Below are 25,266 nucleotides of genomic sequence, written 5' to 3' on the forward strand. Positions count from 1 at the left end.
GTATGTTTTTATTTATGTACATTATTTATAGTCTGCCTTTCTCACAGGCACTGAAAGCAGATTACACATAGTGAGTCCATACAGTCAACAAAACGGGACATTCAATAATCAATGCATTAGGATTGTAGAAGTCTGGAACCAACCAGAAAGAACTGAAGTATAGCATAAGTATTGACATGACATATTAAGTGGTGCAAAAATTGCATAATAGGTTCCTGCTTACAGTAAGCTATACACAGCAGCACAGACCACAGTCCCTAATCATTTATCCAAGTAAGTTTGTGAACCATTTTGTATGGTGCAATTCTATTGCCTGTGCAGAGAAGTCCTCTTGAATAATTCGGTTTTGCATTGTTTGTAGAAAGCCAGGAGAGTTGAAGCCTTTCTGACCTCCTTGGGCAGGCCATCCCATAAGGTGGGGGCCACAATGGAGAAGGCATGTTTATGGGCAGTCATTGATTTTGACCATTTACAGGTTGGCACCTGCAGAAGGCCCTGCTGATAAGAGTGAATCTGATGTGGCAAAGCATAGGGGGAGAGTCAGTCCTGCAGATACAAAGGACCAGGGCCATGTATGTGATAATCAATACCTTAAATTGAGCCTGGTAACACGTGGGCAGCCATTGGAATGTCTGCAGAATGGGAATGATATGCATGCTCTGTCTAGCGCCCGATCATAGCCAAGCAATGGCATTCTGCACTAGTTGGAGTTTCTGAACAGCCTTTGAAGGAAGACCGATGTATAGTGTATTACAGTAGTGTAGTCTTGATGTTACTGTGGTGTGGATCCAGGTGGCTAGATCAGCTGTATCAAAGTAAGAGGTCATCCTACAGGCTAGGCTGAGTTGTTGGGATGTGTTTTTTGCAGCTGCATTAACTTGCTTCTCCAGTAATGAAGTTGGATCCAGTATAACCCCAAAGTTTTTAACTGAGTAAGCAATGATCTGCTGAACTCTGTCAAAAGTGGGCAGAACAATGTCCTTCAATACCTCCATCTTCCCCACCATCATTAACTCTATCTTTTCAGGGTTTAGTTTCAATTTGTTCACTTTTAGCTAGTTAACCACAGCAGCCAGGCAGCTATTTAGGACTTCTACTCAGGATATTTAGATAAGGATATATAGAGCTTGATATTGTCAGTATATTTGTTTGCTAAAATATTTATCTCCCACTCTTCCATAAAGGGCTCGAGGTGCCTTACAGAAAACATATCCCCAATAGGCTTACGGATAATAGCTACAAGACCATGAAGACTCCTAGAACTATTTAGAACAGTTTAAAGATATAACAAATACCAGATCCCCCAGGCCAGTCTCCAACAAGCCATTCAGAATATCACCGTGATAGGGAAGGCGACTCTTTAACCGCATCTGAAAGGCAGCTCTAAAGGCAGCTCAAAAAGGCTCATGAATAGTTCAAAGCAGATTTCCCATGTCTAAGAGATGGAATGACAAGAGCTGATAGGAGGAATTTCATGGAGTTGCCTTGAAATTATATCCGTCCGTATATTGTTGACCATAACACTTGTAGCATAAACTGGGATAAAGAAGAGAGTAACCCTGCTGAAATTAGCCTACAGTTTGGAGATACAATTAGCGACTGCCAAGGGCATTTGCATAGCTAACACTTGTATATAAATAAAGCTAGTAATTTAAGAAAGATGATTATATTGTAGTATGCACATTATATAAAATTTAAGCAAATGCATTTAAGACACATGGCTCCTAAATAATCATAAAGCTGATTTTAAGACTTTCTCACCCTCCACTCCTCTGTGACCATATAGGGTTGAATATGTTTCCTGTAAAATTCTTTAAGTATTTTCCATAGAAAAGCTGTATGAACAAGTTATTCTTCTTGGCACTATTCCCAGTTTCTATTTTGTCGTTTTATGAACAACTGCTGTTTTAAAAGACTGCAAATGTGTATTGAACTAAAAAACAAACAAACAAACCCTGTATATCAACAATTGAGCTTTGAGAGTCAGTTAGTTCTTCTCAAACTGAAGCTAGGGGACCCCTGGGGACCACAACAGTACTACAAGGGGTCTCAAGTGTAGCCCAACATTAGGTTTTAGTTGCCCAACAGGGCAAATACCAAACTTCAATCTGTTTCAGATTGGGGAAATGGCACTGGGGTGTCTTAAGATCCCTTTCCTTGTGAGCTGCTGTCCCAATCCACATTAGTCCCCATGCACCTGAGAATCACCTCCCAGCACACATCTATTTTAGAGGACTTGGGGATGGACCTAGGAGCAGTGTATCATGTAGTTAAGCCCTAATGGTGGGGGGAAAGGGGGGAAACTATTCTAACCTTCGTTTTCACCTTTCTCTCCTAGGATGCAATCCCCTACTCCAGGATGAATGAGTGCCACTATGATAAACGCATGGACTTTTTTTACAACAGGAGTAAGACACACACAGCAGATGAGTGGTCAGGGACAACTCTTGTCATTGTTTTATGCTTTGGGACTTTTTTCTGCCTCTTCATTTTCATCTCAAATTCATTGGTCATAGCTGCTGTGGTCAAAAACAAGAAGTTCCACTTCCCCTTCTACTATTTGCTAGCCAATCTAGCTGCTGCGGATTTTTTTGCTGGCATTGCTTATGTATTCTTGATGTTCAACACTGGTCCTGTGTCCAAAACATTAAGTGTTAACCGGTGGTTTTTGCGCCAAGGACTTCTGGACACCAGCCTGACAGCTTCTCTGGCAAACTTACTAGTCATTGCTGTTGAGCGGCACATGTCTGTGGTGCGGATGAGTGTTCATAGTAACCTCACAAAAAAGAGAGTCACCTTTTTCATTTTGTTGATATGGGCCGTGGCTATTTTCATGGGCGCAGTGCCCACGTTGGGCTGGAACTGTCTCTGTGACATTTCAGCATGTTCTTCCTTGGCACCTATTTACAGCAGGAGCTACCTGATATTCTGGACAGTTTCCAACCTGGGGGTTTTCTTCATCATGGTGGTGGTGTACATCAGAATCTACATGTACGTCCAGAGGAAAACAAATGTTTTATCCCCTCATACTAGTGGATCCATGAGCCGCAGAAGGACTCCGATGAAGCTTATGAAGACTGTTATGGCTGTGTTAGGTAAGATACTTGTATCATCATCAGGTTTGTTGAAAAGACTCTTGGCTGAGTCTTTTATGGTTATGGGTTCTCAGTTCTGTTTGCCTTGCTGTTCTTCATGTGATTAGGTCCCACTCACTTCTCTTATGATCCACTGTGGGAACGAGATATTTGAGTCCATCCTGCAGAAAGATGTACCTGCCCTTCTTGGACATAGTAATGCTTGTGTGTCTTCAGTTCCATTCTTAAGCTGCTACTGCCTGTCTCGTCTATACTTAACAGCACAATGTAACTATTGAATTGACCTTAGCCCTTAATCACACACTTGCTCTCGTGAGTGACACCCAGTTTAATTTTTGAAATAGCCCTTTGATCAAAGCTATCCAGATTGCTGGCTAAGGGCATATCAACCTGAGAGATTCTCACATTCCTAACTTGATATTATTGTAAAACTGGGAATGAGAGCCACAGCAACCAGGCCTGGTGCACAGGACCCCCCCTTCCCACTCTCCTCACTATGCAGTGTGGTCCGTTGTAGGATAGGTAGTGGTTAAACCAGAAGCCCTGACTCAACACATCAGAATGACTAGGAATAACTAGTATTTAGTTAGTTAGTTCATTTATGCCCCCCTTTCTCCCTAATGGGGATCCAAAGCAGTTTACATCATTCTTCTCCTCTCCATTTTATCCTCATAGACCTGTGAGGTAAGTTAGGCTGAGAGTGTATGATGGGCCCAAGGTCACCCAGCAAGTTTCTGTGGCAGAGTCAGGATTCAAACCTAGACCCAGATCCTAGTCAGAGGTCTCTGGAGGCTGCTGGGAGAACGGGGATGCGTGAAAGTTCTGCAGCAACTTGCAGTTTGTAAAAATACAGCCCCGTATGTGAAGCTTTTTGGACACTGAATGCAGTATCTGTAGTAGTAGTTGATGGGCTTCCGCAATAAGAGGGAAATAATAGCCTGAATTCTTTCCTACCCTCCTTTTAAAAACTGCCATTTTAAAAACCAGTATCTCAGTGTTGTACCTATTATATTGTGTGTGTAAAGTGCCGTCAAGTCGCACCCAACACATGGTGACCCCTTATGGGGTTTTCAAGGCAAGAGACTAATAGAGGTGGTTTGCCAGTGCCTTCCTCTGTATAGCAACCCTGGACTTCCTTGGTGGTCTCCCATCCAAATACTAACCAGGGTCAACCCTGCTTAGCTTCTGAGATCTGTTGAGATCAGGCTAGCCTGGGCCATCCAGGTCAGGGCACCTATTATATTAGCCCTGTGATAAATGATTAATTTTTCAATGATACATAAAGGTTATCATCATCATTCCCAAACTTTCTGGAGCTCATGCTTCTATCTCCTCCTGATCTTTTGTCCTCGTTGCCTAATGTCTGACAATCTTCTAGGATGCCATTGTGGCTCTAGAAACATTCATTCTGACCCACGATTTAAGGAAACCCTTAGAAGGGTCGCATCAGTGACAGTTTCTGATTTCCATTCCCATTTGATTTAGAAATCGTAAATGCAAGCTTGTTGCTAAGATTTGTTAAGTTTTGGATGCCAGCTGTTGAGCAGATATTCCAAAACACAAAGCGCAATGAATGGTCCTCCGTGCTGAATGTTGTATTCTCCAAGAGATACCAAATAGAATGTTTCATAACTGTGTTTCTAATAGCTATTCTTTTAATCAGAGAATAAAAGGAGTTATTGTTCTGTCACTAGAGGGAAATTCCTGTCCTTATTATAATATTCTGAGATAGCAATGTGGGGGAGCCTCTGTTGCTCCCAAAAGAGTTCGCAAAATTAGAGAACTGATCTTTCTTATGTATACCCAAGGACGCGCTTAAGTCTGGGCTCTGCCTTGCTCTGGCGGGCCTTTGTTTTCTTGAAACAGTAACTCAAAGTAAAAAAAACAAAAAACACCACCGCTGGATCTAAATATCACTTGGCAGAGCAGGTGCCTCCAGCATATAGTCTTTCCATTGTGAGACTTGGTCATTGTTACACTGACCCAAGTCCAGCATAATAGTAATCCACTTGTTCTGTTCACGCAGAACTACACGTTGTTCTCTGTCTGTCTCTCTAATATGACAGTAAACAAACACAGGGATTGATAGCCCAGATGCAGCCAGTGTAGTATTTCTGTGAGAGCTGTGAACATTGTGTTGAAATGTTGAAAATCCAAGCTCTTGCTGAGTTTTTAAAACTTAAAAAAAAGCTCTCATGTTCACTGTTCTAGTGAAAAGATAGAAAATACAGTTTCAGTGTGGCAAAATTCTTAAGAGAGGAATCCTGTGCAGAGTTATTCCAGCCTGTAAATTGATTGTAAGTATCTTGCTTTGCTTAAAATATCGAAACAAAACTAGAATTTTGATCTATTTCTGAGCTTTTAAATCCATGTTGAGTTTTGAAGGACTAACCTGTACTTTTGATGAGCAATGGGAGTAAGTCTTGAACTGTGTGGATGACACCTTAGCTACATGTCAGCCACAGTGACTTGAATCATGAAAATGTGGACTGGAGCTTCTTTACCACCTTTTGAACCCAAACTTATGCTGGTCAGTCTGTTTAGGATTCATTTACATTATTTAAATTCTTTTTCTGAGAAAAGTAGGCCCCATTTTTTTCTCCTCATACTATTTATCTGGCGAGTATATTTTTATCTTGCCCTTCCTCCAAGAACTTCAGGGAGGCATGTAGGTTTGCCAACCTCCAGGTACTAGCTGGAGATCTCCCGCTATTACAACTGATCTCCAGCCGATAGAGATTATTTCACCTGGAGAAAATGGCCACTTTGGCAATTGGACTCTATGGCATTGAAGTCCCTCCCCAGACCCTGCCCTCCTAAGGGTCCGCCCCCAAAAAACCTCCCACCGGTGGCAAAGAGGGACCTGGCAACCCAAGAGGCATGCATTGTGCTCTGTTCTCCATTTTATCACAATAACACATGTGAGGGAGGTTAGTTTGAGAGTGTGTGACTGCCCCAAGATCACCCACCAAGAAGCATCGGGATTTAAACCCCGGTATGTCAGATCTTGCCCTGACGTGGATGGCCCAGGCTAGCCTGATCAGTCTTGTTAGTCTTAGAAGCTAAACAGGGTTGTTCATCACCCTCCTGGGACAGTCCATGTGAAGTTTCGCAAGTCACCCTTCTGTTCCCATAAACGTGTGTGAACAATATTCTCCATCTGTCATATTTCAGCTGCCATAAAGTGTTACCTAAATGGCCCACATGTGTATATGACTAAAAGGGTGTCCCTCTTTTAACATGTCAGAGGCCTATACACACATGTGCTCAGGGGAATTATCCAATTGAATAGTGTGAAACACACACATACACGCTCACTCTCACACACAGGAAATGTTCTACAAATCCTAACTTCTATTTCATCCTAACCTGAGCGAATAGTACTAATTTAAAGGGAGTCTAAAGAGAAATGGGGGGGGGGGGTGGAGAGAAGGAGGGAGAAAGATATACAAGCTTGTCATGGTGAGTGAAGTGCTGTAGTTTGTCAGAGGAAGGAGAAAGTGGTGTGAATAGGGCAAGATGGAGGAGCTGATTGTGGTCTTCATAGATGCCTGCATTGGTCAGCAAGATCATGGACACAATCTCCACTACGCATTCCCACATGGAGTATTGGAGCCAGTTGCTGGAGGCGAGTATTGAGTTGGGAACTAACAGTTGGAACAAAAAGTTCTGGTGTTCTCAAGGCTAACTTTATACTCCAAAAGTGTGACAATAGAGAGGGAAATGAGATACTGCTCAAAATGGATTGGATTGAAGCCACAAGTTTTAAACCTCATTGGTAGATCAGTAAGATAACAGTTGCCTGGGAAAGACATTTAAGGAGAGCGAAATTGGGGATATCAGGTACTTCTTTGATGAAGGTTATGACCCAAATGGAATAGCAAACTAGTTTAGATGGTCACCATTCCCGCTCTGAAGGAAGGGCATCTTGATCTTTGGGTGTTACTCGCCTATTGCTAGGGGTAGGCAGGACTAAACTAACAACTTCCTGTCTCCAGGCGAGGAACACCTCCCCTTCCAGTTCTTCTCCTGCGTTCGCTGGGGTGAGAGCGTTGCAGCCATAGCTGCTGCCTAGGTCGAGTGAAATTAGGTTAGAATAGATTCTTTTCCTTACCTTGCCGTATCCAATTGTTTTTTTAAATTTAAGCTCCCGGCTCTGCCGACCATCAGCTGAGCCGCAGGAGAAACAGCTAAGCCATGGGAAAGACGGCAAACAAAATGGCTGCTGGAGAATGTGCATCGGAGGACATAGTGCTCCTTTCTGATGCAGATCAAGAATTGGCCTTAAAATCGGCTCCCGCCGTTAGCCGCCCTGGCAGACTATTGGAGAGGGAGACCGGAAAGTCGCCGCCACCATCTACTTCGGCTGGAAAATCGCTTAAGAAAAACAAGTCTAATGGCGGGAAAAAAAGCGGCAGCCGCAAGCGCCAGCTTAACAGAGTTCCGCTTCGACCTCTAAGGTCCCCACCGGATCATCTGCTGCGCCTTTGGATGTGGAGCCCAGGATACTTACAGAGGGTAAAGTAACCCACCCTTCTGAGGAAGGGGGATCCCCCAAGAACCCCACGTTTGAACAGGTATATAATATGATAGAGGGCTCCATGGAAAGACATTTTAAGAGGCTCCAATCTCTTATCCTACCCTTCCAGCAGGGTTACCCTCCTCCAAGACTCCATCAGCCACTTCCTCAAGGGTTTTCATATAGTTGGACATCTTCCCCTGGGTCCTCAGTCATATCTGAACCCATGCAGGAGGAGCCTGGCTACAGCCAAAGCACCCCCTCTAGGCAGTGGCCCACTAAGGCAGCTATGAAAGCAGTGCCAATTATCCAAGAGCAGAGAAATGAAACCTACCCCGTGGATAGGGATTCTGGGGCTGACGATAAAAGGAAGGAGAGTTCGTTTCAGACGAAGAACTCCCCATTGTTCAAGAACAGCAGCCTCGGCTGTTCTGTTCTGATGATTTCCAGCCTCTTTTGGCCAAGGCACTTTTTGCTTTAGACCTATCTGATGAAGCTGAAGCTCCTGAGGAATCTAAGCCTAAATCCAGACGTAAAGGTTCCAAGGAATATTTCCCACAATGTGAGGCCCAGACTATTAAGGTCCCCTTACTAGAATACTTTGAGAAAGTTATTAGAGCTGAATGGGACAAACCCCTACATAATAAACAGTTCTCTGGCAATGCCAAGAAACTATATGATATGGCCTCATATGCAATGGATATGTTGGAATTGCCTGTGGTAGATGCTCCTATCTCTGCCCTTCAATCCTCTGACTTCCTGGCAGAGGATGGAGTGGGCTTTATTAAAGATCAACTCAATAGGAAAATGGGATTTCTTTCCAGAAAGGTGCATGAGGCTGCACTGTCTATTCAGGGCAATACCACAATAGCACTGATGGCTAGGGCTTCAAATGCCTGGATAAAGAAGCTCACTCAGCTTCTACCCACCGCAGATAAAAAAATAGCCGAGGGCCTGTCTCGAGTGCTAAAGGCATCCTCCTTTATGGCAGATGCCTCCTTGGATGCAGTGATCTTCGCTGCTAGAGCGGTTGCCTCCAATACGGCCATTTGCAGGGCCCTATGGGTAAGGCCATGGTCGGCTGAGTCCAGGTCCAAGACCATGTTAATGGGTCACCCATACAAGGGTGGAAAGTTATTTGGAGAGAGACTAGATAAGATGTTCTCCGAAATTAAGGTTAAAAATAAGGCGATCCTTAAATCCCATAAAAAGGAACCCAGTCCTGGCCAATACTCTCAGTCCTTTCGATCCTACCATACCTTATCCAGGTTCAGACAGGATCAGACACGCCCACACTGGGCTCCTCAGAGAGGGTCCTTTCGACGTTTCAACAGATTCAACCGCCCCTCACAACCACCATCCTTTAGGGCAGACAAACCTGACAAATTCTTCAAAGGAAATAAGCAGTGACGCCAGGGATCTAATGGTGGGGGAAAGGTTACAACTTTTCCTTCCATAGTGGCGCCACTCCCAGACGGATGCCTGGGTACTACAAATAATTCAGCAGGGATATCTAATAGATTTTCATCACAAGCCTCCAGATCGCTTTGTTGCATCGCCATGCTACCGCAGTGCCGTGAAACATTAGAGAACAATGGAAGCCATTTCTCACTTGATCCGGATCGGGGCCATAGAGGAAGTACCTATTCAGGAACATCTCCAGGGAGTTTACTCCATATTTTTCACAGTCCCCAAAAAGAATGGGGACTGGAGGGCATCCTGGATCTCAAATTTCTCAGTCGATTCATCCAGGCCAAACATTTTCGCATGGAGACACTGCGAACCATCATAGAGGCACTGCATCCAAACACCTTCATGACATCCATTGATCTCTCAGAGGCTTATAAGCATATCCCCATCCATCAGTCCCACCGGCACTTTCTGAGATTCAACTATATGAACCTTCATTTTCAGTTCAGGGCACTGCTATTCGGGTTGACATCTGCCCCCTGAGTTTTTTCCAAAGTGATGGTGGCTATTGTGGCGATGTTAAGGAAGGAAGGAATCCAAGTACATCCCTACCTAGACGACCTACTCATATTCGCCCCTTCATGCAACCTGGCACTTCAGCACTCCACTCGAGTCATCATGGCAGTCTAAAATGCACGGCTTTCTTATAAACAAAGCCAAAAGCTTGCTAAGCCCGTCATAGAGGATCCTACATCTGGGAGTGGTCATAGATTCCACCACCAATTCAGTATTCCTCCCAACAGACAAGGCCCGCAAAATAGCGGCGGTGGCCAAGTCCATGGTAAAGTCGTCACGACATCGACTGATGGCTCTGACAAGGCTCCTAGGCCTCATGGTATCATGTCTAGGCCTGATTCCTTCGGCTCGCTTCCACTCCCAACCACTTCAAGCAGCGCTGCGTCCTTTCCAGCTGTTCATCGCGCACAAGATAGACAAGACCCTCTCCCTCAGTCCGGTGGCCAGGGCGAGCCGCTTATGGTGGACCAAAGTTGACAATCTTAACAGTTGGACAACCGTATCTACATGAACAGCCAGTCCAGGTGTTTACAGATGCCAGCCTCGAGGGATGGGGAGCCACGGTGGCAGACTCCTTTGCTCAGGGCATATGGAGCCAGTCAGAAACATCTCTCCACATCAATCTCCTTGAACTCAGGACAGTACGCCTAGCCCTCATTAAATTCCACAACCTTGTCAGAAACAAACATGTGCTAATCAGGACAGACAATGTGGCGACCAAGGCCCACATCAACAAACAGGATGGGTCTCGCTCCTCTCTCCTGCACCAGGAGTCATTGGCCATCATGATCTGGGCAGAAAAACACCTTTTGTTTCTGAGGGCAGAACATGTCCACAACACTCAGCATCCACAACACTCAGGCAGATTGGTTAAGCCGTCAGACCCTCCAGGAAGGGGAATGGATGCTGAATACTCAAGTCTTTCAAGCCATCACCAGCTGGTTTGGAACGCCCACGGTGGATCTGTTCGCCTCAGTCCAGAATCGTCAGGTGGAAAGGTTCTTCTCCCGGTTCTACCATCCAGAAGCAGAGCAAGTGGACACTCTTCTGACTCAGTGGCCTCTGGGTCTCCTATACACCTTTCCACCACTGCCTATCCTTCCGAAAGTTATCAGGAAGATAAGGGCAGAGAGAGCGGAAGTTATCCTGATCGCCCCCAATTGGCCACGCCAGCCGTGGTTTCCGGCACTCATGGAGCTCTCCACCAGGGCACCTTGGCAGATTCCGACATCCTCGGATCTCCTTCAACAGGGACCAATGATTCATCCAGATCCTGGATGGTTTCAATTGACCGCTTGGAGGTTGAAAGGGCAAGGCTCTTAGCCCTTGGTCTTTTCGTGGAGGTGGTGGGGACCATCCTTAAAGCCAGATGTCCTTTTACTACAAGGATATATCAATACACCTGGAAAGCCTTCTCTAGGTGGTGTCACCGGAAGACGATCAACCCTACCTGTCCTAAGCTACCTCAGTTACTGGACTTTTTACAGAACGGTGCGCAGCAGGGCCTTAGAGCAGCAACCTTACGAAAGCAAGTGTCTGCTATTGCCTCAGTCTGTCCGAATATTGATGGGATTCCTCTGTCATCGTACCCTCAGGTTAAGGCTTTTATTAAAGGAGTGGTTCAATCTACCCCTCCGGTGACTCACCGCTTCCCTACCTGGAGACTGAACACTGTACTTTCTGCTCTAACCAAAAGTCCCTTCGAACCTATGAGAGAAGTTCCCTTACGATTAGTAAGGATGAAGACCTTATTTTTTAGTGCCATAACCTCTGCCAGGAGGGTTTCAGAATTGGGTGCCCTCTCTATTCGCAAAGACTTATGTATTGTTCACAAAGATAAAGTCGTGCTACATACTGATCCCTCATTCACCTCCAAAGTGGGTTCCCGGTTTCATCAGTCTCAGGAACTTCACCTCCCTTACTTTTGTCCTAATCCTTCTACTCCCAGAGAGCGGAGTTGGCACACCTTGGACCTGCGTAGAGCTATTCCTATTTATATATCTAGAACTGAATCCATTAGGAGAACAGAATTTATGTTTATCTCAATTTCTGCACCCAACAAGGGACTTCGCATGTCCCCACAGTCTATCAGCACATCCATTAGACAATGCATCAGACAAGCCTACCTAGCCAGTGGTCTCCATTACAGCCCATTCACTGCGAAGCGCAGCAACGTCGGCCGCATTTTTCAAACAAGCCTCGACTGAAGAGATTTGTAAAGCGGCTACTTGGTCCAACGTGACTACCTTCATTAGACATTATCGAATCAATACTATGGCATTCGCCAAAGCGGCATTCGGCAGACGTATTTTACAGCACGTGGTGGAAGATGATGAGGACTGAGTTCCTACCCGTTATTTCATTGCTCTTGGAGATCCCAAAGATCAAGAGGCCCTTCCTTTAGAGCGGGAAAGGTACATTGTTTACTCACCGAGAAGGTCCTTTCCGCTCTGAAGTAGAAGGGCATCTTGCCCACCCATCTTACAAGGGTGGCCTGAAGCACACCAAACTGGCCTACGGATTCGATCGGCCTAATAATATTGTAGCAATACATATAGAATGGTTCTAAGTTTATCGTTCAATTTATTGTTGTTTGTACTCCTTGTTTGTGAGTGCCTTTCCCTGTCTCTTGAGCTTGCTGTAGAATAACTGGAAGGGGAGGTGTTCCTCGCTAGGAGACAGGAAGTTGTTAGTTTAGTCCTGCCTAACCCTAGCAATGGGCGAGAAACACCCAAAGATCAAGATGCCCTTCTACTTCAGAGCGGAAAGGACTTTCTCGGTGAGTAAACAATGTACCTTTTTGTCTGATTGAATTTCGGGGGGGGGGATAGTGAAGGAAATAAATATATCAGAACAGAAGACTGTTGAGTTAAAGTGTCATTCCTAAATCATGACCAGATTCTGTTAGTGTTTGTGGAATGCCAAATTTAATGAACTGGGATGCTGCTATTACCTTTGAATTGAGGGGTGGGATGGAGCTAGCTTGCTCACATTTTTCTTTTCTCAAGCATGGTGGTAATTGTCTTACATTCTCTCTTGGAAGAGGTGTGCTTTGCTGCTCCGTGTTTCCCTTATGCCTCCAAATTAGAGAAATACATTCCCATCTATTATTCCAAACTTTGGTAGAGGCCAAATTAAGAAATAAAATAAGATGGGTGCGTAGCCCTTCTAGAGGATCGGTGAAGGGATCCCAGCTGTGCATTTAAGCCCTGATCTTGGCAGGCACCAGAAAAGGTATCTGTGGACATTATGGTACCCAGAGGCACCATGCTGTGGATCCCTGCTATAGATCATTGTGAGCTGGACTGAGCTAGGTAGACCAAATGGTCTAACTCATACATATGTTCTTAACTGCTGCCCTTGTAAAGAGGTGGTATGATCTATGAGCTAAAGCAATATCACAGTGTGTATTCTGAGAGGTCAGAACCAATCCAACCCTTCCCTTTCTTTCCTTAGGTGGTTTTATGTTTTCTCTTCTTATCTTCTTAGTACATGTTGGAAGATGTGCTGCAGGATTCTGGAGCCAGCACAGTTCTAGCAAGAAGGGATGTTAATTGTTTGCTGGTTTACAAGGCAAATTCAAGCCTAGTTTAGACTGTCTTTAAACCATGATTTTTTAACAGTAGGATTTGCTTTCAGTGGTCATAACACTGAAGGCCCCTTTCAAATTGCCCTTATAATCCAGTTGAGCAGCAGGTTGCTAACTGATTTTTTGTGTCAGTTCAGACGCAAGCGGTTTGGCTTCCAGCTGCTATGGGTTTTTTAACCTGTCCAAAGTTGCTTGCGTCCTGTCGGCATCACGGGGCTCTGTTGATTTTTATGAAAACTGCTTTCTCCGGTTTTCAGTTCTTCCTTGCGCTTCTGAAATGCTCCAGTGTGCTGTTTGAACTGTTTGGAGTGCTTCTGAAAAGACCACTATTCCCCCACACACACCTTTTTCCACCCAGCGTTCTTTTTCAGCCTTTTGAAAAAAGTTTTAAGATTTGTGCTACAGCACTATAGCAGCACCATTGACATGCTTCGTTGCTGTAGCTGAAAAAGTATGCCACGTGGAAAAAGGCAGGAAAACAACAGTGGTGCTGTTTGAACTGGCCAGAGCGCTTTAGGGGTTATAGACAGATTGAAATGAGTTGTATGAACGCCCAACTCTGTATCGCTTTACTCGGAAATGGACCGACAACAAGTGATATTCGGTGTAGAATGGTAATATGAAAGGGGCCTAAAAAGCAAAGAGTGACTTTCTCCTCATCTCTGAGTTAAGGCAACAAAATGCCACACTTCTGGCTTGTTTTCAGGAGTTTGTATTGATAGCTTTTTATTATATATACTAGACTAGAGAAAGTTTTGTTATGATAGTATGCCAGGCCTTGTATTTTAAGGGACTTCTGTGTGCGTGCCTAGGAGTATATTGAATACACATTCCCATGGAGTTCTGGTCATTGGAGCACATATTGCCCCTTGTCAAGGGCGATGGGCTAGTTTATTCCCTGGCAATATTGTCCGCTATGCACAGTGTGTTATTTCTCAACACAAGTGACTGGGAACCATATGGGAAGGAGTGAAGAAGAAATCTACTGGGAACACCATTGGGGTCTAGCTGCCTCTGGTGACTCCCATCTATCTTTTCGTAGTTTAGAATTAATCCTGTTGGTTTTGTCCCACAGAACTCAATCAATATCCTTTTAATGGAGCCATGCTTGTTTTCAAAGTCTTAGCCAATTGTTATCAGTTTCTGGGTGTGACAGTACAGTGTGACAGTCTTGGGAACTGGTTCTTAGTTATATAGTCCATCCTGATAACCTTCCACAAGTGCTTGGATATCTCAGCCCTGGCAATGTATTTGTACCGTTTCATTGCCGTTGGGTGGGAAAAGGAGAGCTTGGTGCTGTGAACTGCTTGTAAAATGGTGCGTTGCTATGGCTTCATGAAGCTCATACTGAAATTCATGGTAACATTTTGAATGATTTGGCAGAGCCACAGAAGGTTTTAATTAGCAATAAGTTATAACCTGTTAATTTGTTCGGGTCAGTGACTCTTTTCTTCACTGGGTCAGACGTCATCCCAATTGCTTTTCAAATGTTTGTGATTCCTTTCCTGTTATGGTTGGAGATTAAAATCTAGCTATGTGTGTTTAACTAGGTGTTTCCACTCTCTGAATTTAGATAGTGTGGGGGGATACTTTGTTTCTGACACATTTATATTGCTGCAGTGCCTTCTAATTATTTCAAACAACTCCCCACCCCCTGTAGTCACCCATTTAAGTGGGGTGGGTTGCCAGTGAAGATGTTTCTGCTTGCACAAGTATTTATTTATTTAAAGCTTTTTAATGCTGCATTTCCACTCAGGGACCCCAAGGCAGAATACAATCACAAACATTAAAACGAGCTTTTAAAATACATAGTATAAAAACAATTAAATAGATCACATACTAGGGCTCCCAAGTCCCGGTGAGGTGGGGAATCCCCCACCCCCAGGTCCCATTGCCTGCCACACTAAAAGCGGCAGCAGGAGAAAAATCAAAAAGAAAAATACGGCCTTGTCTACTTAAAGGAAGTTCTTACCATAGAGTTTCTGGTAATTTCTAGAGCTACCAGGAAGTGACAAAGTGTGGCTCTAGAAATTGCCAATTGGATTGGACAGTATTGCTATGTCCACATGTCTCCTACATGTACAACTGTACTGCGTTGCTGGAAATTGAGTGGTATCCTCTCCCTAATCTGAGCTACTACATCCTACATCCTACTATGCTGTCCACTAAGAGGCTTTCACCTCTAGGATTCTGATAAGCTCAGATGTTAGTGGTGTAGGTGGAGACCATTAGGCTCCTTACCGCCTATGCTCTATTCCTTCTCTTCCTGATGGAGGATTCTAGTTAGGCTAATGGAGAGTGCCCTATGCAGCCAGGCAGTGAATCAGTTGCCCTCTTCATAATCGATAGATAAGATCCCTGTGTCTGAATAACCAGTGTTTTCCTCTTCATTAAGGAGTAGTGCAACCTGTTATCTGGCACTTCACTGTGTGGTCATACAATCGTGTTGGCTCCAGTGTCTCTGACATTCAACTCTGTAATGGCGTACCTCTATTGCCGTCTTTAGCCTTCCTTTCTTTCAGCTGTGACTTCAACACACAGAATTTCAAAATTTGCAGCCTTAGGACAAGATGGGCCTTTATACCTTCCATTGGGCTGAGATACCCCTGGAACAGGTCCAGCATTACTTCAAGGTTAATTCTAGTTTCATTGACCTAAGAGTTTCTTCTGCTTCCCTTGCATTATCTACCACATCAATGGGGGATTGGCACATTATGGCCCTAAGAAGGATGCTGCAGCTTTGCTTTAGGAGAACAGTGTTCATTTAAGAAAGCTGGTTTCTCTTCCAGTCCTCCCACCTACCCAGATGAGTAGAATGTCTCCAGATAGACCCTGATCTACTGGTTCATGCCTGTGTCATCCTTGTCCACCCAAGTCAACTCCACTTCACCAAGGAACACAAACTCTCAAGCTGTAAAGTAGCAACTATTACATAATTCTTTTTTGTGGTCACCAATGCCTCAGTTGAAGAAAATGGTAGTACTGCTACCTATGAAGGTGTTCTTCATATACCATTAATTAGATACTCTTGCACGGGCTAATTGCAGCCTTGATAGATGGCCCCACATTAGTCACTCAGACAAAATTGGTCAGCCATTTCCAACTGACATAGGAGTAACTGCTATTGGACATCCCACGCTAAGTACCCTCCCTCTCAGAGAGAATGGAACGTTGTTTCTGCTCTGAGGAAAGGAGGGCATCTTATCCCACCCTAATTAACAGTTGGGTCCCTCTGTCTATCAATCAATCATTACACTGTTAATTATCTTCCTGTCTTCTCATTTACTATCTGTTTTTATTCAGAGTTGTCTGGTGTCCATTTGGCATGTTCGCCATTTTATAGTTTTTCACTCTGAGTTGTAGACAGAGTTATTATACAGCTTGAGGAGGAGTAGGTTGAGTCCCACCTCTAGAGACAGGGAAATGGGAAATTAAGACTTGCCTCCTTGACTGATTGGTGGGAATCACCCATGTTAAGATGCCTTCCTTTCCTCAGAGCAAGAGGAACGTTCATGGGGTAAATCCAAGGTTCTGTTCCTTCTGCAAAAACCTCTGCTTTTAAACTGGACCCCCACCCCCCAGTGTTTCCTGGCATGATGTTGCCAGGACAATCTTTTTCTTGTGTCTGAAGTGCCTCCTCCTTTTGCATTTTCATAGTGAACTGCCTGCATTGTTTTTTCATTGGGGGTGGGGGTCAGGGCAACATCATAGGGCATGTACAATTGTACGGCAGTACAAAACCAGGGAGAATGGAGCCCAAATATCGGAAGATGGGGGAGGAGAGAATCAGCACCAGTGTCTTGTTGAGTGCAGCAAATGATTGAACTCAGTCTGAAGCCATTGTGTGAGAAGGGCCTGCCTAAAATCCTGTCATTCCAAATGCCCCTGTTTATTCCCAGAAGTTCTGAATACCCTCCAAGATTTATAGGTGGCCCTCAAGGGACTAACTAATAAGAGGACTAACGATCACCGGGCTGTAGTATTTGGGCTGTTTAAACAGCGCCCAGAAAACGTGGGGGAAATGCATGGGGAGAGCGAGGCAACCTCTGAAGGTCAGAAAATGCACACATAATCAAAACAAAGCTCCAAAGTAGGGGGGGGGGAGGGGGGTGGACCGTGTGGGGAAAAGCCACACATAAAAGCCGTATGACATGGAAACGATCCCTAGGTTTCAAAAAGCACTTGATAGAGGTTTCACCATTTAGCTTTCCCAGCTAAGTAGGAACCTTCATGTACCTTCTGTGCAACATGCTGGGGTCTAATAGGGGGCAGCCACTGGGCTGTGCTTGTGAGTTTCCAGGCATCTGGTTGGAAACCTGGTTGGCCGCTGTGTGAACAGATTGCTGGACATGATGGGCCTTGGTCTGATCCAGCAGGGCTCTTCTTACGTTCTTAACAGAAGAGTGGACCTTTGCTGCCTCACTCTTTGAAGATCGCTCTTGTGGCTGCATCCTGACTATCATGCAAGCTAACCTTTGACAGGAAAGTATATGCCATTCCAGGCAAGTCAGCACATGATTTTCAGTTTGCTGAGCTGAAGAGTGTTTGGTAATCTGTCCTAACATGCTTGTATTTGAGCAGAAATGTGACTCTTATTAAAAAAAAAAAAGAAGCTGTTTCAAATATAGCTTAAAGTGATAGCTTGGTGTTGTCCATATGATTTTGATGGCTGTTATGAAACTGCACTTGCCTCGAGTGCAGAATTCAGAAGCTAGTTATTGCCTCTGGCAAACTCGTTGGCAAGGATGTGTAGGAACATTTAATATTAGGAATGCCAACCCCGGGTTGGGAAATACTTGGAGATTTATGGGTGGAGTCTGAGAAAGGCAGGGTTTGGGGAGAGAGGGGGCTTCAGTGAAGTATAATGCCATAGGCCATTTATGCAGGGTTGATTTTGATGCTCGCTCAAAGCTCCTTTTTAAAATCTGACCTTTAAAATGACTATTCACGGTCCCGATGCAAGAGGAGAAAGTCAAACAAATTCCACCCCACACACACTCGCCTGCTCCTTTGTTCCTTCGTTTGCATAGCCATTAGCGATTGTCATTTACATAGCTAAGCTGCCGCTGTGATTCTTCATGGTTCCTTCAGTGGATACTTTGATGCAGGGGCAGAGCAAATACAAAAGGTCGCGTTAAAGGGGCTCTTAAGAAATGCAAAGCAGGTATGCGCCAGCTTCGCAGTGACGTCTGGAATGATGGTTCAGTTTGAAGAAATAAAAAAAATATGCAGGCCACTTCAGCCTGTAATGTGCTGCTAATTACCAAGCATAAACGGCCATAGAGTCCATCTTCCAAAGTGGCCATTTTCTCCAGGTGAACTGGTCTCTGGAGGTCAGTTGTAATAGCGGGAGATCTCTAGCCACCAGCCGGAGGTTGGCAACTCTGTTTAATATATGGATCTCTTTTTAGAGATCTGGATCTGTTTGCAAATAGAAGTGATGTAGGTTACAAGGAAATTATCTAGGGCAGTTGTCAAAGGACTGGCCTGAACAGTCCAGTGATTACAGCTCATCTTGTGTTTGATTTGCCATGTCCATATCTCAAATGCTCTTCTCAATCTTCAGCTTCTATTTTTTATTATAAATATATAAACAATACAAATATCAATATACCGGTACATAAATATAAAAGATGGTGTAAATATTACTATCAGGATGCAAATTCAATAGACAATAAACCAATTTATTATCACCCCATCTAGTCAGTTAGACACAGTGTAATATTTCTTCTCTTACACACTCATCCAATGTAACAGTGTTCCAGTACAGAACAAAAAAGTTGCCAGATATTGATAAATGATTCTTGTGCAAATGCTTTTCTTTCCTAAAGATGGTTGAATGCTGTCATCTTGTTCAGCAACTTAATATATCATAATTTACACAGCCATAATTCAGTATGGGATTGGCTTTTGTCCAATTCTGAGCTACTAATATTGTCGCTAGGAGCCCCGTGGCGCAGAGTGGTAAAGCTGCAGTACTGCAGCCAAAAGCTCTGCTCATGACCTGAGTTCGATCCCAATGGAAGTCGGTTTCAGGTAGCCGGCTCAAGGTTGACTCAGCCTTCCGAGGTCGGTAAAATGAGTACCCAGCTTGCTGGGGGTAAAGGAAAGATGACTGGGGAAGGCACTGGCAAACAACCCCGTCAACAAAGTCTGCCTAGGAAACGTTGGGATGTGACGTCACCCCATGGGTCAGGAATGACCCGGTGCTTGCACAGGGGACCTTTACCTTTTTAATATTGTCGCTGCCAAACGTGCAGCTTTTCTGAACTCCCACGTTGCCTTCTTCAGCTGATTTTTCCTTTTCAAATAGTTAGCATCTCTCCTCAGGAAGGCTTTTTTCTTGCTGACTTCTTTCCCAAGCCCTTCATCATTCTTTATGTTTCGAGAGAATCGAGCAAATCATTCTGGTATGAAGAAAATGAGGACTAATGGTGAGCGTGATAGCATACAGTCAGTACTGCAGACTAAGATTGCTTACATATTTCCTTTTAAATCATCATCATACGTGAGGATGATGGACATCTATTGGACTATGTGTGCCAGAAGTTTCCATCTGTGCCATTGTGGGGATTGTTTAAAATTTAGGGCAGAGTACTTCCTGTGCTGTACCATAAATCACCCAAGTGCTCACAAAGTTGCAAAAATATTAGGTTAGCCTCCCATGATCCCCAGCAATAGTTGCCATTCAGCATCTACTCTACACACATGGGAGGGAACTGTGGCTCAGTGGTGGAGCATCTGCTTGGCATACAGAAGGTCCCAGATTCAATTCTCCGCATATCCAGTTAAAAGAATCAGGAACTAGATGCTGTGAAAGACTTCTGTCTAAAACCCTGGAGAGCCACTGCCAGTCTGAGTAGACAGAAGTGACCTTGATGGACCCAATGGTATGATTGGGCAGCATCATATGTACACAAGTTTTTAGTAAGGTGTGAACAATCCCTACACATCCAAGCTGAAGCTTTCACTCAGCAATTTAAAAACACTGAATGATGGTCTTTATTCAAGACCTGCTCTTCTCACTCCACAGCAAAGTTACCCCATTTACACCACTGTGTATGGTTGACATATAAAATAGTTGCCCTTTATTGAAACATCTCACAGGCCATTTACGCAGGGGTATTTAGTTCGCAGTCCCTGCTGGACTGCTTCGAGGCTTCCTTTGCATTATTCATGATTTTACCAACCTTCAGACCAACGTAACTTTGCTCTGGCCTCATTCTTCCCCCGCAGTTCTAGGATCCTGTTTTAGGGCGAATTTAAATACTGCAAGAGCAATGCAAATTCCCCCTATTTCCATGCATAGCCCTTAACTTCGGGTTTCTCTCCCCACGCCCATTTTGGCTTCTCCCTCCCACATGTCTGTCCCTCCCATCCAACCCCTTCCCTCAAAGCAAAGCACAAAAGAGGGAGTTAAACCTTTGTGAAATGTGCAGGAAGACACTGAAGAAGGCTGCAAAGGTTGTAAGGAAGCTCCCAGTAGGGAACTGTTGAAGAAAGGTGGAGAGGAATACCCAGCAAAAGCACACACAGTCCCTTTAAGAGCTGACCCTCCCCCTCCAAGTAAAGTGCAACAAGGCTGTGTTTTTAGGGGGAGGGACTCAGAAGCTCCTTGATTCACTGGGGATGCCTAATTAATCACAAGGTACTCCTGGAATTGGGGGGGGGGGTCCCTCATGCATATGATGTTTGAGAATTTGGAGCAGAAAACTGTGCAGCAAACCAAATGCAAACTTCCCCTGTATAAATGACCACAGTGTCTAAAATGTGGCGCACTTTGACTTAACTTCTGCAAAAGTCCTTCAAGATGAGGCTAAATTTGGTTGCTGAGACCAGTTTCTGTGCTCAATGCATTGGGAGCACAACAGTGGGATAGAAACGTAGAGCTGACCTCAAGGATTACCTAGACCAACTCCCTGCATGATGCAGGAAATTCACAACCACCCCCCACTACCCAGTGACCCCTGCCTTGATCAGAATTGATTTCTTCTTCATCCCATTTTACAGGTAGAGTAGTGAAGCTGAAAAATTGGGCCTTCTTCAAAAAGCAGCAGTTCATGGCTGAGTTGGGATTTGATCTCTGGTTCAAAGCTGAATATCCCACATGGAGTAATGCTTACAGGGTAGTATGACACAGTATGGTCTGTATACCAGAAAAGGTCACTTTTGAAAGGAACTTGAATTTTTGTCTGGTCAAGGGGTGCTCAGACCACCAGAGGAGTGCTTCCTTTGTTCCATAGGCGTAATTGCTGAAATACTTACTTATTTGGAGGCTTGGGGTTGGGGGGAGCCTTCCCAAAGTGTATGCTTTTAAAATAAACGAGCAGCATTTCCTCCGAGTATCTTCTACCTTCTTCCTTTTCAGTGCAGAGCTGTAATTTTCTATTTTTGTATGCCAGGCGGCAATTGTGGCTTCAGCTAAGTGCATGTTGGTTTGTGAGTAGCTTCTCTGCTTTTTTGCACTGAGAAGCACAGAATGACAAACCTAGAAGTGCTGCTGCTGAGAGAAGAATGCATGATGTAGTGCCGGCTTAGCTCTTCCACTTTACACATTGGTGGTTCATGACTTGCCTGCCCAGAGTACAGTAGAACTGCTCTTCCTTTGCTTGGAGGGGTGGTGTAGACGTGCTTCTCCTTTCCTCCAATCTCCTTTCCTTCTTTTTGTACCACATCACTACTGAAACAAGCTGGCTAGTTGGTGATGTCATCACAGGGCAGCGCGTGCAGAGAGGGAGAAACCAGCTACTGTGAGCTTAAAGGGAAGTGGTTAAAAAGCAGCTTTGGAGACGCTGGGAGATATCTTTGAAGGAGGAATGCCCAGGATGATCTAAATATCAAGTTGGTGGTTGTGAATGGTGTGTGTGAATGCCACATGAACAGTGTAGTCATCTCTGTATAGGGTTGCCAACTGGTTTGGAGAAAAATGTCCTTCCCCTTTTAGATGCTTAATGTGTGGACGCCTAATGTGTGGAAATGGGCAACTTTTCATGGGAGGGAGGTAAACATCCCGGTAAGCCTCTAGTAAAGGGATGGGCCATTTTTCTTCAGGACTGTTGGCAACTTCCATCTCTGCTGCACTCTTGCAGTGCCAGCCCCTGGAGGGCTTTGGCAGGGTTCCTCCAACAGTGTTGGTAGAGGGTGCAGGTTCGTATGGTTTTTAATGTGGAAAAAATGTACACAGAGGGAACAGATGGCCGTTTTTAACAGTGGCCAGCACATCTTGCAGCAGTGAGTTCCAGCTTTGTATGCACAATTTACTGTTTTTATTGTTTATTTTATTATATTTACCAGCATTGTGTAGTGGTTAGAGTGCTGGGCTGGGGTCTGGGAGACCCACTCTACCATGGAAGCTTGCCTGGTGACCTTGGGCCAGTAACTGTCAGCTGAACCTACGTCACAGGTAGGTTTGCCAACCTCCAGGTGGGCCCGGGAGATCTCCTGGAATTACAAGTGATTCCCAGACTATAGGTTTCAGTTCCTTTGGAGAAAACAGTTGCTTTGGGGAGGGGCTTCTGTGCCCTTATATCCCACGGAGGTCTCACCATATCTTCCCCAGGCTGCACGCCCAGAATCTTCAGGAATTTCCCAACCTGCAGTTAGCAACCCTTCTCACAGGGTTGTTACAAGGATAAAATGGAGGAGAGGAGAATTATGTTGTAAGCAACCTTTGTGTTGCAGCTGGAGAGAAAAGTGGGGAAAGGACTTTTTACAGATATAAATGCTGTTTTTCAATGCAAGTGTTCTCAAAGCAATTCACATAACAAAGAAAAACCTCATAAACCCCAATGGCTAGCAACACAGAAGAACAAATAAGAGCACTCTTCATGCATGGGCCTGAGGACAGGCAAAAGTGGGAGCTGCCCGGCTGCTGTTTTCCTCCCTCTTGTGGCCTTGGCTGTGGTAACTGGAAACTAAAGGAAGGAGGGTCTTGGGGAGGGCTGGTTACAGGCACAAGAGAGAGATCCCTAACTATCTTCTGCCCCCTCCCCAAGGCCTGCTAATGGCTACTGGAAGGGCAGGAAGGGGGCTTAGCGGGAGCTGGCTGCACCTTTGCTTGCCTGGGTTCTATGGGGCTCATTTAGGAACAGAACGTGCATGACAAATCAATTCAGAACAGAATTTCTTCAACTTAAGACCCTCCACTATACAGAACAATATAACAAAGATGCATACAGCTAAACACCCAGGTATCATAGTGAACAGAAACTTAATACAACTGTTCCTGACTTCAGTTAACCTGGTTCTTGCTTGGGGTGAGCCACTTCTCCAGTCCACCAAAGTGCTGGATTGTTCCAATGCGCTTCTCTTGCAAAAATTTCCACCCATTTGGACGACACAGATGCCAGCCTGCAATCTGCAGCTTGAACAGCTCATTGCCATTATACAAGGTGTTTAGATCTCAGAAAATCTTAGCCAGTTCCCCAACAAAACAGATTCTCCCTGTGCTACTAAACTCTCCTCCTGTTTGGCTAATGGGGCAGTCCTAAACAGAATTATGCCTTTCTGAGAGTCTATTGCAGTCAGTGGGTTTATAAGGGCCTAACTAGGATTGCCAGAAAATCCCTGGAGATTTGGGGCAGTGCCTGAGGAGGGTAGAGTTTGGGTCGGGTGGGGGGAGATAAGCAAAGATGTGATTCCATAGGATCCAACCTCCAAAGTGTGTGTTGCTGATCTCTGTAGTCTGGAGATCAGTGGTGATTCCAGGAGAACTCCAGGCCCACCAGGAGGTTGATGACACTGGGTGTAGCTCTGCTTAGGATTGTACTCTAAACCTCCCAGTTCCTGAGGGAGGGAGGTTTCCATGGGCGTGATGGAGGGTTTCCTGGCATGGTTACTAACTTGGAGCTTGGAAATTTCTAAAGATTTGGGATGGTGCCTGGGGAGGGGCAGAATTTGGGAGAGGCAGGGAGCTCAGCGGGGATGTGATGCCACTCAGTCTACCCTTCACAGCTGCCATTTCTCCTGAGGGACTGATGTCCAGTCTGGCAATGAGCTGTAATTCCTGGAGAGCTCCAGGCCTACCTTGACGTTAGTAACTTTAGGCCTTGGTCTTCCCTCCCTTTGGACTTAGAAGAAGTTTCTTCGGCTTGACATAAGCTTGTGCATCTTGTAATGCTTACAGGTTGGAGAAATACTTTATGCAGACTTAATTAATATCTTGATATTTTCTTCTCCTTTTCCCTCCCCCCACCCTTTCCATAGGTGCCTTTGTTGTGTGCTGGACTCCTGGCCTCGTAGTTTTGCTCCTCGATGGCTTGAATTGCACTCACTGTGAGGTTCAGAATGTAAAGAGGTGGTTCCTTCTCTTGGCTCTGCTGAACTCGGTCATGAATCCAATTATTTACTCTTACAAAGACGATGAGATGTCGAGTACCATGAGGCGCATGATTTGCTTCTTAACTGAGGAGAAGAACCAGGAGCGACGTTCTTCCAGGATCCCTTCCACGGTGTTCAGCAGGAGCATCGATTCTTCCAGCCAATACCTAGAGAATGGCATTAGTCAAGGGACTATTTGTAGCAAAGCAAGCACATGAGCTGTTCTGCTTTTGCCCTTAAGATGTGGACTGCAGCAGTGGGAAGTGAGCTCTGAATCAGCTGAACCTGAACCACTGAACTCTGAAACCACAGAAGAATTTGTTCTCTCTGTACCAAATCCCCAGTCACTTCAAATCCTTGTAAATAATTACCAGATTTTTTTTTTGCGGGGGGGGGGGGAAGGAACTGGATGGGGTAAAACAGAATATAAGAGTTCTTTCACTAGATGAAGAGCCAGTTTATAAATCCAGATGCACAATACAAGCAACATGTATGGAACTCTTGTTCCTCAAAGCCCTGGTTCTCAGCAAGGTGGTAAACCTATGCCTGGGCTGTACCATTTCAAACTTTGAATTGAATACTTATATTATGGAAAAAGGATCTAAATCAGTCTTCTCCCAGAAATGCACTCTGTGTGGAGGGAATTTCTTTTGCTTTGGAAGAGTATTCAATGCTGACACCACTTAACTAAGTCTGAAATGGTACGGTCCCCACACAGGTTTTAGTACCTTGGCACCAGAGCTGCAGCCTGATCCTAA

At 44.8% G+C, this 25,266-nt stretch overlaps 1 protein-coding gene across 1 annotated transcript; it reads left to right on the forward strand.

Annotated features, from left to right (window-relative positions):
• Window positions 1-2,356: 2,356 nt before the first annotated feature.
• LPAR3 (lysophosphatidic acid receptor 3) lies at window positions 2,357-24,807 on the forward strand. Its single transcript, XM_056845085.1, has 2 exons — window positions 2,357-3,095; window positions 24,395-24,807. Exons 1-2 carry the CDS (start codon window positions 2,360-2,362, stop codon window positions 24,724-24,726), a joined length of 1,068 nt encoding a protein of 355 aa, XP_056701063.1. The 5' UTR covers window positions 2,357-2,359; the 3' UTR covers window positions 24,727-24,807.
• The last annotated feature ends 459 nt before the right edge of the window (window positions 24,808-25,266 follow it).

Source organism: Euleptes europaea, chromosome 2, assembly GCF_029931775.1.
Source record: "Euleptes europaea isolate rEulEur1 chromosome 2, rEulEur1.hap1, whole genome shotgun sequence".
Classification (NCBI taxonomy): Eukaryota; Metazoa; Chordata; class Lepidosauria; order Squamata; family Sphaerodactylidae; genus Euleptes; species Euleptes europaea.

What these genes read in the sequence shown, in the direction of transcription:
- LPAR3 (XM_056845085.1), top strand. Translation starts at nt 2,360, where the DNA reads ATGAATGAGTGCCACTATGATAAACGCATGGACTTTTTTTACAACAGG. An exon ending in GACTGTTATGGCTGTGTTAG is followed by an intron (nt 3,096 to 24,394) that starts GTAAGATACTTG and finishes CCCTTTCCATAG; the next exon opens with GTGCCTTTGTTGTGTGCTGG.